Consider the following 15,465-nt stretch of genomic DNA (forward strand, 5'->3'; position numbering starts at 1 on the left):
CAATAGAATACACTTAAATACAAGCCAAAACAATACAGTACTAAAATAAAAGCATTACAAATATTCCTAACCCTCACTTAATGTTCACCTACAAATTTAAAGTGCTAAAGAAAATATCCTTAAATTCCCTCAATTAAAATTTGATAAGAAAAAAACTTTTGATCATATCAATTGGAATTTTCTTCTTTACTTGATTGGGAATATTTGGATTTGATAAACAGTAGTGCTTGTGGATAAGATATTACATTTTGACGGCCTACAACACCCACCAACAAGTCCATCTCCTTGAAGTGGTGGTCCTTGAAGTGGTACACAATGAGCTGCCTAAGTTGGAACTGTCGAGGGCTTGGGAACCCTCGAACAGTGAATAAGTTGCATCTTATGGTGCAAAATAAGTCCCCAAAATTTGTTTTCTTGATGGAAACAAAGAGCAACAGAACAAAGGTGGAAGCTGTCAAAAGGAGACTGCAATTTGACAACAGCTTTGTAGTCAATTCGAGAGGAACCAGTGGTGGGTTAGCCTTCCTTTGGAAAGATGACATGGAAGCAGAAGTGGTGTCATACACACAGAACCACATTTCACTTATAGTGAAGGGCATGAAGGGGGGAATCCCTTGGCATTTGACTGGGTTCTATGGCAACCCAATGACAGCAAAAAGGCAGGAAAGTTGGCTCTTGCTTCAAGCTCTTAAACCTGCAAGTTCAATAGGATGGATGTGTGTAGGTGATTTTAATGAAATAATGTGCTATGGTGAGAAGTGGGGAGGAGCACTGAGACCATACAAACAAATGAAGGCATTCATAACTGCGGTTTATAGTTGTGGCCTGAGTGATATGGGTTACCTTGGAAGCAAATTCACATGGTTGAATGGAAGGCAAGGGAGGGCTTTCACCAAAGAAAGGCTTGATAGGGCCTTTAGCAACTCTGTCTGGGCACACCTTTTCAATGATTCCAAGGTATTTATTCTCCCTGCTCTGAATTCAGATCATAATCCATTATGGGTTACAATGGAGCAGCTGCAAGCACCTAGAAACAGACAACAAAAACCATTCAGATATGAGGCATGCTGGTTAATGAAGGAAGAAAGCTTTAAACTGATTGAGGAAGCTTGGAGGGCACCAAGACAAACTGTGAACAAAATGCAAGGTACCATTGACAGACTAAAAACCTGTAGATCAAAGCTGACTCAATGGAGTAAGCAAACTTTTGCCACTGCAAAGAGAGAAGTTTGTGCCCAAATAGACTACATCTCTACATTACAAGAAAGGAACACAGGCCAGCTAACAAAGGAGATAAAACAAGCACAACAAGAAGTAAACAAACTTCTTGAGGCCGAAAATATTAAGTGGAAACAAAAAGCCAAGCAGAGGTGGCTGGCTGAGAGGGATAGAAATACCAAATATTTCCACCAATGTGCTTCAGACAGGAGAAAATCCAATGTAGTCAGAAAATTGTTGGACAGCAATGGACAAGCAGTAAGTTCGAAAGAAGGAATTTGTGCTCTATTCCAAGAATACTTCACAGAGATTTTCACCTCCTCTAACCCCAGTAATCCAGAAGCATGCATAGCATCAATGGAAGCTCGGGTAACAGCCACAAAACTCCATGTTGACAAAGGCCTACACTGTGCAAGAGGTGGAAGAAGCTCTTTTTAACATGAATGGTCTAAGCTCCCCAGGACCAGATGGATTCCCTGCTATCTTCTACCAAAAGCACTGGCCAGTGGTGGGACCATAGGTGTGTGATACTATTCTAAATGTCCTTAATTTAGGTGGCAACATAAGGGACATCAATAGCACATTCATTGCCCTCATTCCCAATAAGAAAGTTCCCAACACAGTCACAGAATTCAGGCCCATATCTCTCTGTAATGTACTCTATAAACTCATTTCTAAATGCATAGCCAACAGAGTAAAGAAGGTCTTACCTAGTGGCATTTCTCCTTCTCAATTTGCTTTTATCCCTAATAGACTAATAACTGATAATGTTATTATTGCTTTTGAGGCTTTGCATACTATGAAATGTAAATTATCAGGAAAAAAATGGTACATGACATTAAAACTAGACATGAGCAAAGCTTATGACAGAGTTGAGTGGGGCTTCCTTAGAGTTGTGCTTCACAAGATGGGGTTCTGCAGTCAGTGGGTGGAACTAGTGATGAGATGTATAGAATCTGTCTCATATGCTCTTTTAGTGAATGGTGAGCCTCAACAAGAGTTCCTACCTTCTCGAGGCATAAGACAAGGTGACCCACTGTCACCTTATCTTTTCATCATGTGTGCAGAGGCACTAGGCAACCTGATTCACAAGGCTGGGGAAGATAGACTGATTAATGGCGTACCAATAGGGAAGAGTCATTTAAGAATCTCCCATCTCTTTTTTGCAGATGACAACCTGCTATTTTGTAAGGCAAATGTAATGGAATGGAATAGAATGATAAACCTTTTGAGAACTTATGAGATGGCATTTGGCCAAAGATTAAATCTGGAAAAAACTTCCATTATTTTCAGCAAAAACACAGCAAGGCAGACCCAAGACTACCTTCTGTCAATTGCTGGGATAAGATCTGGTTTGGCCTATGAAAGGTATCTAGGATTACCATCCGTGGTGGGAAGAAACAAGTCAAAATCCTTCCAAGACATTCTAGACAAAATCAGATTGAGGCTTAGTAACCACAAAACTAAAACACTATCTCAGGCAGGGAAGGAAATATACCTCAAAGCAGTGATCCAAGCCTTACCCACCTACACTATGAGTGTTTTTAAACTACCTTCCTCCTTCCTTCAATCCATCAACAGTGTTATCCAGCAATTCTGGTGGGGTCAGCAGGAGAAGGAACACAAGATTCATTGGGAATCTTGGAGAAAAATATGACAAGGCAATAGGGGGACTCGGTTTTAGGGATCTTGTGTGTTTTAACAAAGCCATGCTCTCCAAACAATGTTGGAGACTAATCCAAGATCCTAATTCCTTGGCTGCCAAAGTCCTACAAGCCAAATACTACCCTAATTTGAATTTTCAGGAAGCAAAATTAGGGTCCAAGCCTTCTTTTGTTTGGAGAAGCCTCCTTGCAGCAAGAAGTTATAGAAGATGGTGCTTTTTGGAGGCTCGGAACAGGATCTGAGATTCATATATGGGAAGACAAATGGCTTGGATATCCTAATCCTAGCAAAGTCACCAGCCCAATGAAAAATCTGGATGTAAAGGCAAAGGTTGCAGAATTGATCAACCCTGAAACCAAGATGTGGAAAACTGAACTAGTTCAAGACACCTTTGCCAAGGGGGAAGCAAAATTGATACTACAAACCCCTATTAGCTCAATGGAAACCAGAGATAGGATCATATGGAATGGTACGAAGGAGGGGTTTTTCAGTAAAAAGTGCTTATCACATGGAAAAAGCTAAGCAGGTGGCAAGCCTAGACCAAGCCTCAACGAGTAACAAGCATCAAGAAGTGTGGAGTAAAATTTGGCAGGTGAGAATAACCCCTGGGGATAAAATGTTTCTGTGGAGAGCATGCCATGAGGCCCTCCCCACTCAAACTAATCTTTTCAAGAAGAATGTAGTCAATGATCATATATGTCCCATCTGTTGTAGGGAAAATGAAGATGTTCTCCATGCATTGTGGAGCTGTGCAGCAGCAATGAATGTGTGGAGTTTATGCTCTAAAAGAATCCAAAAAAGATCAACTAAGCAACTTCCCATGCTACTGTTTTTTGACTATCTAATCAAGGTGCTGAATGAAGAAGAAGTTCAGAAATTTGTGGTAGTGGCAAGGAAAATCTGGTGGAGACGAAACTCATTCATATTCAACCAAGAATTTACAAAGCCTCACATTATTGTCAAGGAAACCAGAACCTTGTTAGATATGTTGGCAGAGAAGGATATTGATCTTAATAGCAAAAAACCACCAAGCTGCCCCTTAACAGAAGTATGGCAGGCACCTTCACCAAACTGGTTTAAGATCAACTGGGACGGAGCAGTGGACAAGGAAAGATGAGTAATTGGAATAGGAGTGGTAATAAGAGATAGTGACAATCAGGTTATTGCCACTGTGCGACTAAAGAAACAGATTTATCCAGATCCTCTCCTAGTAGAAGCATATGGTGCCTTACAAGCAACCAAATTTGGCCTAGACCTTGGGTTGGAACAAGTCATCCTTGAGGGAGATTCTTTGCAGGTCATAAAAGCTTTATAAGAAGGAAAAGAAGCATGGTGTAGTGCTAGCATATACATGTATGAAACAAGGTCATGTCTTTTAAATTTTGCAAAGTGGGAAGTTTCTCATGTTAGGAGAAATGGTAACATTGTAGCTCACTTACTAGCAAAAGATGCTCTTAATTGTCAAGAGTTAATTGTAACAATGGAGGAAGCTCCTCCATATATTTTATCATTTTTATAATGAAATGACAGAAGAGTATACCCTTTCAAAAAAAAACAAGTCCATTTCCTTTTAAATGAACTTGACCACCTCTTATCGGGATATATCAGCTTTCGAGAACATTGTAATCATATATATCATTAAGAGAAATCTTCATGGCCTTTATTTATTTATTTATTATTTTTTAAAAAAGAAATTCATTCCTATCAAAAAAAAAAAAGAAATTCATATTTTAATATTGTTTTTATATTATAGTTGAATTTATAAATTGAAGACATTCCCATTCCATAATGGATTTTAAGAAAATTAATATAAATTTTAAAAAATAGATAATATTTAATTCTGTACCGACGATTTATTTTGTAGCTGTCAGTCAACTGAGCTATGGACCTACAAAATCATTTCAAGCCGTGAGATTAACGGTGTAGATCGCTTATGGGCCGAACACTTGCACCGAGTTCCCGTGTCTAGGGGAAAGTAGTGGAACCCTCTCTCATCATTATTCAAATAAATAAATATATATTTTATATTCTGTATATATATCTCATTAACGAACGGAAAGTACTAGTACTCACGCTTGGAGTTTGCTTCTCTTTGTTTCTAGGGTTTTACGGCCTCCTTTTGCCATTTCTAGCCAATATGAGGTAAGGGCTCTGCTCTATTTCCTATGTTTCTTTCCTGATTTTGTATCTCTGCCTCTCTGATTTGATCCTTTTATGCTCGGGCTACTGATGTGTACTTCAAGCACGGCCTTTTCGATCTGTTTGGTTCCTCAGAAAAATGAATGGAATGATTGATACCCAAAATAAAGACGTGATTTCTTATTCTTCCTTTTTTTTGATAATCTGTTGTTTCAGCCGCAAGTGTTGTTTTTTTTTTTTCATAAGATTTTTTTTTTCGTATTATTTTGCTCATTTCCTCTGGAATGAGACGCTTTGTTGGAAATTTTGTGAATGAAAATATTATTTATGGAATGTAATGTAGTTGGTCGGTCATCAATTTCAGTAATTGATTTTAGTTGGAACTTGCGGTGGAATCGTATTTATACAAGTAATTGTTAATGTAAGTGGCTGATAGCATTACTAAACATTTGTATTAATAATTACCAATTACGAAATTTAACTCCAATGGTTTAGGATGAGTGCCTAAGCACCTGGTAACCATTATCGGTTATTCGTTACCCATGTTTGAACCCCAAGGGAAAACATATTCGGTGCCCGTCCTAATCATTTATCCTGGGTTGTAAGTTGTGTTGAACATTGGATACACTCCATGTAAAATTGTGGCACTGTAAAAATTACGGTTTTGAAGACGTGACGAACCTCAGGTGGCGCTGAAACTTTTCACCGTTGAATGTCAAATTATATGCTGGAACTAGCTAGACGCATGCAGTGCATGGGAAACTGGTTTCTGCATTGCTAAGGTCGTTTTGAACATTTCTAGTGATTTGGTTAACAAGTAAATGATATAGGCAAGGTTGATGAGTTTCCATTCTGCGAGAACCACTAACTATAGTACTTTGAATTGTTGTAAATGGTCTGTCCAATGATTGGTACTTCCATGTTTTTTCTCTATTCTTTTCTAGTATTCTCACTCTTTTTAATGGTTTTCCAACATATGGTAGTCGTCATCCTGAGGTGAAGTGGGCCCAGAGGGTGGACAAGGTTTATCTTACAGTGCTACTGCCAGATGCCAAAAATGCAAAGGTTAATCTTGAGCCTGAAGGAGTTTTCACCTTCTCTGCTAGTGCGGGAGCGGGCGACCTACTCTATGAGCTGAAATTGAATCTTTTTGATAAGGTTGATGTAGAGGTAAGAAGTTAGTTTACGTTATTGTTTGTAGCATTTAATTCACCACTGAGTTGTTTGCTAGTATATTTATCCATTTCTCTGCTCACAAAATAGAACCCCCTTTAGAAAAATAGTGTTTGCTAAGCTTTGCTATTTTGATCTATGCTGGTCTTGTGCTGCCCATGTTGCCTGTGAATTATTATCAGTTAATTAGGTTTGTAGTTATCCAAATCAATCATTGAATGTATGTGTCCATTATGTTTTATGTTCATTCAACAATATTTCTCTCTATAACTCTTAAGGTCAGTATGTGAAGTAATTTCTTTATATTAGAGCTTTGTGAGACCATATGATGCAGCTAGTATGCATAAATATTGTGGTATTTGGTTTGGAAAATTATATTTTAGGTATTTCTTTAAGTAATTTATTTTTAATGTGTTTTTTTTGCAATTTCACTTCATTCGTTTAGGAAAGCAAAATAAATATAGGAGTAAGGAGTATATTCTGCATCTTGGAGAAGGCAGAGAAAGTTTGGTGGAAGAGGCTGATGCGTGAAGATGGCAAGGCACCACATTTTATCAAAGTAGATTGGGACAAATGGGTGGATGAAGATGAGGATAGTGGTACTAATTCTTGTCTAAACTTTGTTCTTTTTGTGCTTTTAAAAGAATTGGTTTAATTGACAATACTATGATATGATATGATATTAGTTTGGTATTAATTGACTTGCTGTTTTGATTAGGTGCTAATGACTTGGATTTGGGAGGAATGGATTTCTCGGTATGGGGATGCTAGCGTAGGGGATTTTTATATTGTATTTTCACTTTTGGTTGTGGTTTTTGGCTTATTAATGTTGTATTCTGCAGAAATTTGGAGGCATGCCCGGCATGGGAGGCATGGGAGGCATGCCTGGCATGGGAGGCATGGGCGATGATGCAATGGGTGGCTTGGGAGGAATGGATTTCTCCGTATGTGAATACTAGCTTCTGGAATTTTTATATACAACTTTTACTTTTGGTTAGGTTTAATGGCTTAGTTATTGTGTTTTGCAGAAATTTGGTGGCATGGGAGGCATGGGTGGCATGGGTGATGATGCAATGGGTGATGACTTCGAGGAGAGTGATGATGAAGGTAACAAAACCATAAGTGTTTCCAATTGATTTAGGGTGTAGTGCTTTGTTATGTGTCACACTTTCCAGACTTAAAACTGGTGAATCCTGCTATGTTTGTTGGTGTATACATAATAGTTGATGTAATATCCAAAATTAAGTATACTAAATTGCTGAGGAGAGAGAAGTTCTTATCCTTTATAATGATTTCTTTATTTCGACGAGTACCCTATCCTTTATAATGATTTCAAAATGCTCTAATTGTAACATTGAACAATCCTTTTATGGTATAAGATCAGATGTGGCCTGGCCTTCCTTGGGCCATTACAATTGGTATTTGAGCGAGTATAGGAAGGTGACAAATAAGATCTGACATTGGAAGGGAAAAGTTATTACCTTTGTAATGATTTCAAAGGGCTTCACCTGGATTATTGACTAGTCTTTTTGGAGTGGGTTGGGACTTCGTTGGGTCGTTACAATTAAAGAGACCAAAAAAGTTATGGTAGATGGAAGTAAAGCAAGTTATTTGTGGGAGTCGTTTAAGTTATATGTTAAAAGGAGAAGTCCGCTATTGGTGGATATTTCTCTTTTATCAAGTAACAATAGAGTTGTGATCTTGCTGATATGGTGCAACCAGTTGAGATCCTATATATGTGATATTATACAAATGTTGAATTGCAGGCAGTTCTTGTTAATTGAAAGAAACATGGGTTTGCAGCAATGTGCAGATCTGTAGAGATGCATTGTAGAAAGCTGCAGATATAGTTACTCAATTCATAGCTTTTTCGCTTGCATCTTCATTTGTCTTAAGAAAAAATCGAAGAAGAAATCTGAGTGTTGTCAAATTGCACATATGGGGAAGCTCACATATTATTTTAACCTTGGACCTTGAAGTTAATGCAGTAGTAAACTTGCATTTTATTTTGTTGGGGGTGTTAACTTTATGATTAAAACAATGATATTCATACAATTATTTTACCACCATGATTGAAGTCATAAAAAAGCTTGTATGCATATATATTATTACTCTTTACAGTAAGGGAGATTCGTTAAATGCACTCCTGAAATAGGAAGAAAATGTTTAGTGCAGTTTTTCAAGTCCCCTTTTTTTCCCCCTAAATCTCTAACCGTTTATTGACAACGATGTTTATATTTTTTGCCTGTTATGGCAGATCAAGAAGTTTCAAAGTCAGACAAGAAATTGGAAGGAGGTGCAAAGGCAGAAGAACATGGCGGTGCTTCTGGAGAGAAAAAAGAAGCTGCTGCAGAGAGCATATAGTGTTGTGGTGGGTTGAGAATGATTTTAACTATGGCTTTGAACTTTGTGGTGGGTGGTAAATTGTCAGTCTCTATGACTGTATCCATGTGTGTCAGTTTGTACTAACAGGGTTGATATCTATGATGTTCAATCATCAAGACATGAACAATATATTTCGCCTTGGCTAGTAGACAAACCATTAATTTCAGAGAGGCAAATATAATTTTTACTTCAAAATAGAATGTTCTGTACTTTTTTTTTTTTTTTAAAAAAAAAACATCTATGATAATCCAGAGTGTTTAACTGGACTGGGTTTTGCTTCATGGTTGACCAATTTATGGAGCCTTGTTGAAAGTAGTTTATATATTTATAATGATAAGTACAAGTTTCAAATAGACAAGCTTGTACGAGTCATTTATTAAAAAACAAAATAGGTCTTATTAGTAAAGAATAGTTTATTTTTTATAATTTATTGAAAGTGGGATCAATGTTTTTTATGAAAGCTTGTGTAGAGTTTGTCTAGAAATCATTTCTTGTTTCAAAAGAGGGAATGGACATATGCCTTGGTTGAGTGCTTTTATAGGTGGATTTTTAATTAGAAAAATTTTACACATTATTCTTATACTAGACGTGATTTTTTATTTTTTATTTTTCAAAAGTGTGGTGTATAAATGAAAGTAGAAGAATTTAAATAATTTAAGAGGAATAAAATAAAAATATGGTATTTGGTGTTGGGATGATAGCAAAGCTCTTTTATTTACTTATTATTTTGATACCTATTTTCTTCTCTTTGAAAGTCATATCACCCGCTCAATAATTAAAAAAGAAATATCTTGTTCGTGATATAATATTATAAATTAAGATTGGATTTAGATTTTGGATTTTGGATTTTGGATTTTTCTAATCCAAATAAAGAATATTTTAATTAATAGATTTGAAATCTTCGAAATCCTTTTATCCAAAATGAACCTTAATGTATTTTATGCACTACCATAATCCGCTTTGGGACAAAAGTGCATAAAAATTTGTAGTGTTTGTACCCTACGATATTATTGAACTTTTATGAAAACAATTTAACAAATGGCAAGTAGGAAGAGACTACTTTACTGGGTAGACATTTTCATATAATTTTATTCTTGTACTAGCTTGCAAACAACCTTTTTTTGTTACTTCAAATAATGATAATAATAGTAATTTAGATGCATCTTATACTATAATAAATACATTTTGAGTTGTACAAGAGTCACATACTTCTTTTGAAAATGAGCGAAATTTATTATTAAAAAAATTAATTTTTCCTGTAAATCTAATATTTACTCATTTTTTTCAAAAGATATACATATTTTATGACTACAAATATCATTTTTTTCATTGATAATGAGGTCACGAAGAATGCACAAGAAAAGTGGGCACCATCCCTACTAGCATTGCCATTATTCAATGGATCTAGCACGCTTCGGTATATTTCTGTGTTTTTTTTCAAGTTCAGATTTCCATTTTTTTTTTTTTCCTTTGTCTTGTGAGGTCGGGCAAGATAGAGAAAACGACCAATTTAAGTAAAGAACAAAGAAAAACAAGAACAATTTCTTTTTTTCCTTTTTTTTGACCTTCTGGTGTTTGGCCCTTCAGTCGATTTCTTTCTCCAAGTTTGGTGCACAATGAGAGAGACCGTTAACCTTGAAAGGGAGGCTGTAACTTGTAGCAAATCAGCAATGATGACTAGTGAATACATTTTTAAACGATTAACAATGGGAACTTTCTGTCAATAATAATCCTGTAATTGGGGCAGCCGAGATTGAAAATGGGAAAACCAATAATATGCATAATCAGCATGCAGAAAAGGAGTTGGAGAGAGGAAATCCATAATACTGCGTTCTTATTGCTACTTGCTATAAAATAACCCTTTGAACAAGGAAAACACACATAATTAAAACCACCGCAATGCTAACAATAAAGTAAAATAAAATCACAAGGATGTTGACTTTCCTTCTCTTTTTCGTTTTCTTTTTTTTCCTTCCTTTTTTTTTTTGTGTTGGGTTGGGGGGGGGGGGGGGGGGGGGGGGGGGGGGGGGGGGGGGGAAGTGTTTAAATTTCAATACTATAGTTTCTCAGTGGAATAAAGAAAAATCACAGCATAAGCTTGTCGCTAAGTTCTGAGATACTACAGCTACTCAAATTCACAATTACAACTGGACAAACCAACCCTAAGAATAGAGAAGCATTGAAGCAACTAACCACCCGGACGTCACTGAAAAACCCAACCACCCCAACAGCACATATGAAGTTGGACACCAATGCGCCTTCAAGCCACCCATTGAATTTTTTTCACACATAACATAAATCAGCCACGGCCACGTCCAGCACCTGTCACAAAAAGAAAGAAGATTTGTGGCGCTTACTACAGTATTTACATAATGACCTTGTACTTTTTTCTTTTGATGGGTAACCAAGACCTTGTACTTCACCAGAATTAAGCACAATATACCATGAAAAGACCAAATCAGTCATGAAATGCACTTTTCCCTGAAGTGACTTTATCAGTAGTACTAATAGTTATAATCAGAGATAGTGACATAACAGAAACAGAAATATAGTCCATAACTAGGCTGATTTTTGCTTGAAATAGGTGTGTTCTCCATCAGCAGCTGGTAATAATACATAAAAAGATGTGGTGAATTATTAAGTCTTCAAGACACTTCATATTTGGCTTGCATGAGTGAATGATGCAGCGATAGCGGGCCACTTGCCTTTTTCTAGTGGCTCCCCTCAATGGAATGTTGATTTCATTAGGACAGCTCAAGACCGGGAGTTGGAAGAGATCACAAAGTTCTATGCGACACGGGATTCCGTACGTATAACTGAGGGTACCATGGATCGGATAATTTGGAGCCCTTCCACGAAATGTAAATTCACTGTCAAATCACTCCACAGAGTTTTAACGAGTCCAGGCATGCACAAATTTCCAAGGAAGAGCATTTGGTAGGCGAAAGCTCCTTCCAAAGCTGCTTTTTTCGTTTGGACAGCAGCATTGGGAAAAATTCTCACCAGGTAACTTGAGGAAACATCATATAATGGTGTTGGACTGGTGTTACATGTAAGAAAGAGGGTGAATCAGTAGACCATCTGTTTCTACACCGCGAGGTGGTGAAGACCTTTTGCGACTATTTTTTTACAGGACTTGGCATATCGTGGGTCATGCCTTTTAGATTGGTGGATTTTCTAGCTAACTGGAAAGGTCTCCGAGGGAATTCACAAGTCGCAGCAATCTGGAAACTGGTCCCTATTTGCATGTGTTGGTGTATATGGTGGGAATGAAATGATAGAAACTTTGAAAACTGCGAGAAGACAATGGAGGAGCTGAAAGTCTCTCTTTAAAACATTGTTCTCATGGGTGGGGGGCCAGGCCATTGTTTGTAACGGACTAAGTGTCCATGACTTTTTACTATCAGTTGTAAACTTCTAGTTAGGTATTTCTCATGAATACTCCCTGTATACTTGGGTTTGCCTACTTTTACAAATAAAATACTTTGATTAGAGATAAAAAAAAAAAAAAAAAAAAGGAAAGAAGAAAAAGAAAAAAAAAACATAAAAATAAAATAAAAATCAGCAGCTGGTGATAGGAGACTATGAAAGTATAATCTACCCATTTTTTTTTTTTTTTTGATAAGTTATAATCTACCACTGTTCTTTGCATACTTATAAGTCGAAATTCATTATACGCACATTTGCATTATATTCGACAAATATAGAAATTACTAGCAATTATATATTGGTTTCGATAAGTTCACCTCTGTTTCCACCAGCCTTTCCACCGGATCCACCTCTGCCTCGGCCTCCTCCCGAACCCTTAGCACCTCCATCATCCAAACCACGTCCAATTCCTTTTAGTTGGCGTCCACCAGCACCATCCTCCCTACCCCGTCCTCTTCCGCGCGCAACCCCGTGTGGTCTCCTATCTGGAAAAGACAATTGATCAGATAAGAACCAAAACTTAGAAGTAGTTTCCACTTTTATGAACGTAGAAAGATTTATATTACCCTAATGCAGAGGGAAAAAGCCTAAAAAGGGAACTCAAAGCAGGCAAATGCCTTGGTTAAACTAAGTATACCTGAGCGGCTCTTGGTTTCTTCCTGAACCTTATCTATCACCTGAAAATACAAAGGAAAATACCAGGTCAATGAAAATGCACCACTAAAACACCCACAAGAAAGAAAGCACGAACCAAAGTGAATGCTGACAGAATCATGGCATCCAAATTTTAAAATATGCAAGCTACCTGTCAACATCAACTCATTCACAACAATAACAGATCCTGAAGTCATGAATCCAAAACCAATGTGACTTAAGCTGATATTGATAAAAGCATAAAATAAAATTAAAAATTTGAAAAACTTTGAAGGCATATATCAATGAAAATATGGGAGGAGTATTTGTGCTTGGTGTGCAGTATTTGGAAGGAGCATAATGCACGAAACTACAAAGGTTGTGAAAGAACTTTTCCATAGTCAAGAACTTTCATGATTAAGATTTTGTAAGGGCAGACTATGGACTATAGCAATTCCCAATCTGAATCGTTCATAAAGTGCACCTCAGGTAATTCAAGAGGAAAGTCCCCCATTCCGATGGCCTCTAGAGATTGTTTGTAGCTAAGGGGATTTGAACCTTAGACCTAGGGGGAGCATACCCCTAAGCCCAAGGCCTTTACCACTTGAGCCAACCCCTAGAAGTTAAATCCTTTACAGATTTTACTAGTACTTTTTTTTATAGGTTTGTAGATTTTACTAGTGCTTGGCTTCTCTAGCCTTCCTTAAATTAGGTGTTCCCCTTTGTATACCCCCACTGCACTTAGGTTGCACCCCTAGCACTTACTGATAATACATGGTATATTTACTTATTATAGATCATCGATTCATAATAAATATAAAGGTGGCAAATCAGGTAGGTGGAACCCAATGCAAAAAATAAGCTATCAATTCAAAATTATATCTAAAAATAATAATCCAAATTTGAAATCCATTCATCTTTTTTTTTTTTTGATAGGTCAAATCCATTCATCTTTACTTTCCAGTAAATAGAGGCATTAATCAAATAGAGTTAGCTTCAAATAAAACTGAATAATTGATAACACCATCCACAAACTAGAGCACAAACTCTAATCATGCCATTGTTTTTTTTTTTTTTTTTTGATAAATAAAAAATTAAGATAAGGGATATCATGCCATTCTTAATGCTCCTTAAAGAAATTAATAACTACGACCACAAATATCATAGATAACAGATCAAATTCAGAATCTCATAATGAATAGAAGATGCATTAATATATAAAAAGAGAGTGATAGTAAAAGTACAAGGACGGCCACATTAGTTTTATATTTTTAGATATTTTTTTATAAGTTATTTTCAGATAATTATGAACACCTAACATACCTCATCAGGTACTCGGAGGTACTTGATTGTATTCCCACGGATGTAGCATTCAGGCATTCGCCAAAATCTATCTCCATCCTACATCATGATTCCAATAACAAGTGGTCATAATATTAGTTAATGCAATAATATGCTTACCAAGAACAACACTATTTGAAGAACAAAAGCAAATTTGTTTCTAAACAAAAAATGCAATATGATTACTTTAGAGGTACAGATGACTTCACGAAGATGAATGTTCATCCAAGTATCACAGTTGACCAAATGCCCGTTATAGGTCTCCCCATTTTTCAGTTCCACCAACTGTTACAACGCAGAATAACTTCACATTACGAATCCCTATGCAGAACACAATGTCTAGGAAGCATTATAAACCGGTGTCTATTAAAAACGCAAAATAAACTCAATATGGAGACGAAGCTCTCACCATTGGGTGCCCCTGGGCACTCTTAAGTAGAGAAAGTGGAAGCTGCAACGAAAAAACAAAAACAGTGAGTGGCAAAAGTTCCATTAAAATAAAATCAGCATCAAAATTAACCCTGATTCTCGTTTAAGTCGCAGAAAAGGCATAAAAAAGACAATAAACTGGTAGTAAACTCAATATTTCAAATCATTCAAGAATTTCGCCTGTACAAAGACGACGGCAACTTAGTTGAGATCAGTACAAGCGTTTGGCTTGTTTAGGTTCAGCTTCATTTTTTTCTATTGATTTTTAGAACACCAAACCGATGGAAGAGCATTACTCTTTCGGAACCAATGTTAAGTTTCCAGTTTTTTCTCCCCACCATTTTCACAGGAACCGAACAGAAGGTATAAATTTTGTTCGGAGAGTTACGTACCATCCTTTTAGGGCACAGAAAGCAGACCCAAACTAAACCTGAAACAGATTCGAATTCGAAATTTAGTGCATTCGAAAATCTAACCCTAAACAAAAAGAAAAAGGGGTGGGGCGACTGATACTGCTCTCATAGGCAGAGAGATTGCCGGTAAGTAATTTCGATAAAACCATAAAACACGAGAAATGAAGATTACCACTTGAGATGCTTCCGGTTGCAGCTTCGAGAGAGAACGGAGAATTTCCAACGGATCCGCCTCTATGGCTGTCGCGTATGTATGACAATTCAAAAGTACAAGTTTTTTTTTCCCCATTTTACCTTTATTTATTTAATAAGTAATCGAAGTTGATTAGAAAATGAAACAGACAAGATTATAAAAAATAATGTTGTATATTGTACTATTATTTTATTTACATCTCATATATATGAGGTGGCGAATTTATTATCATTTAATGATAAATAAATATTCAATAAATAATTATTTAATAATGATAAATATATTATATCTTATTTAGTGTAATGTAAGTGAGATGATAATATGATATATAAAATTTTCTTATTATTAATATTTTTATTTTTTAATATGCATAGAAATGTAAGACCATTCCCAATGGATGCCCTATAATATATATATATATTTTTTTTTTAAATATAAAGAAATTTT

The 15,465-nt window shown here is 36.3% G+C and overlaps 3 protein-coding genes across 4 annotated transcripts; 2 read left to right on the forward strand and 1 right to left on the reverse strand.

Moving 5' to 3' along the window:
* The first annotated feature begins 315 nt into the window (after positions 1-315).
* On the forward strand, positions 316-4,000 carry LOC122274417. The gene is made up of 5 exons (XM_043083458.1): positions 316-1,636; positions 1,773-2,586; positions 2,831-2,909; positions 3,037-3,380; positions 3,598-4,000. The coding sequence occupies exons 1-5, from the start codon at positions 316-318 to the stop codon at positions 3,998-4,000; spliced, it is 2,961 nt and encodes a 986-aa protein (XP_042939392.1).
* Positions 4,001-4,871: 871 nt separating this feature from the next.
* LOC122319361 (uncharacterized protein OsI_027940) lies at positions 4,872-8,798 on the forward strand. Of its 2 annotated transcripts, none has more exons than XM_043137399.1 (7): positions 4,872-5,025; positions 6,006-6,192; positions 6,641-6,794; positions 6,914-6,951; positions 7,038-7,139; positions 7,224-7,302; positions 8,453-8,798. In XM_043137399.1, the coding sequence occupies exons 1-7, from the start codon at positions 5,021-5,023 to the stop codon at positions 8,557-8,559; spliced, it is 672 nt and encodes a 223-aa protein (XP_042993333.1). In that variant the 5' UTR covers positions 4,872-5,020; the 3' UTR covers positions 8,560-8,798. The 2 variants fall into 2 exon arrangements, with proteins under 2 accessions (XP_042993333.1, XP_042993334.1); XM_043137400.1 differs by having other exon boundaries at positions 7,224-7,297; positions 8,451-8,798.
* A 1,824-nt stretch (positions 8,799-10,622) lies between these two features.
* LOC122274745 (probable U6 snRNA-associated Sm-like protein LSm4) lies at positions 10,623-15,124 on the reverse strand. Its single transcript, XM_043083762.1, has 8 exons — positions 14,998-15,124; positions 14,805-14,842; positions 14,393-14,434; positions 14,170-14,268; positions 13,966-14,043; positions 12,647-12,686; positions 12,327-12,494; positions 10,623-10,902 (listed from the first exon to the last, which is right to left on the reverse strand). The coding sequence occupies exons 2-8, from the start codon at positions 14,805-14,807 to the stop codon at positions 10,880-10,882; spliced, it is 453 nt and encodes a 150-aa protein (XP_042939696.1). The 5' UTR covers positions 14,808-14,842; positions 14,998-15,124; the 3' UTR covers positions 10,623-10,879.
* Positions 15,125-15,465: the final 341 nt, after the last annotated feature.

This window comes from Carya illinoinensis, chromosome 8 (assembly GCF_018687715.1).
Source record: "Carya illinoinensis cultivar Pawnee chromosome 8, C.illinoinensisPawnee_v1, whole genome shotgun sequence".
Taxonomy (NCBI): Eukaryota; Viridiplantae; Streptophyta; class Magnoliopsida; order Fagales; family Juglandaceae; genus Carya; species Carya illinoinensis.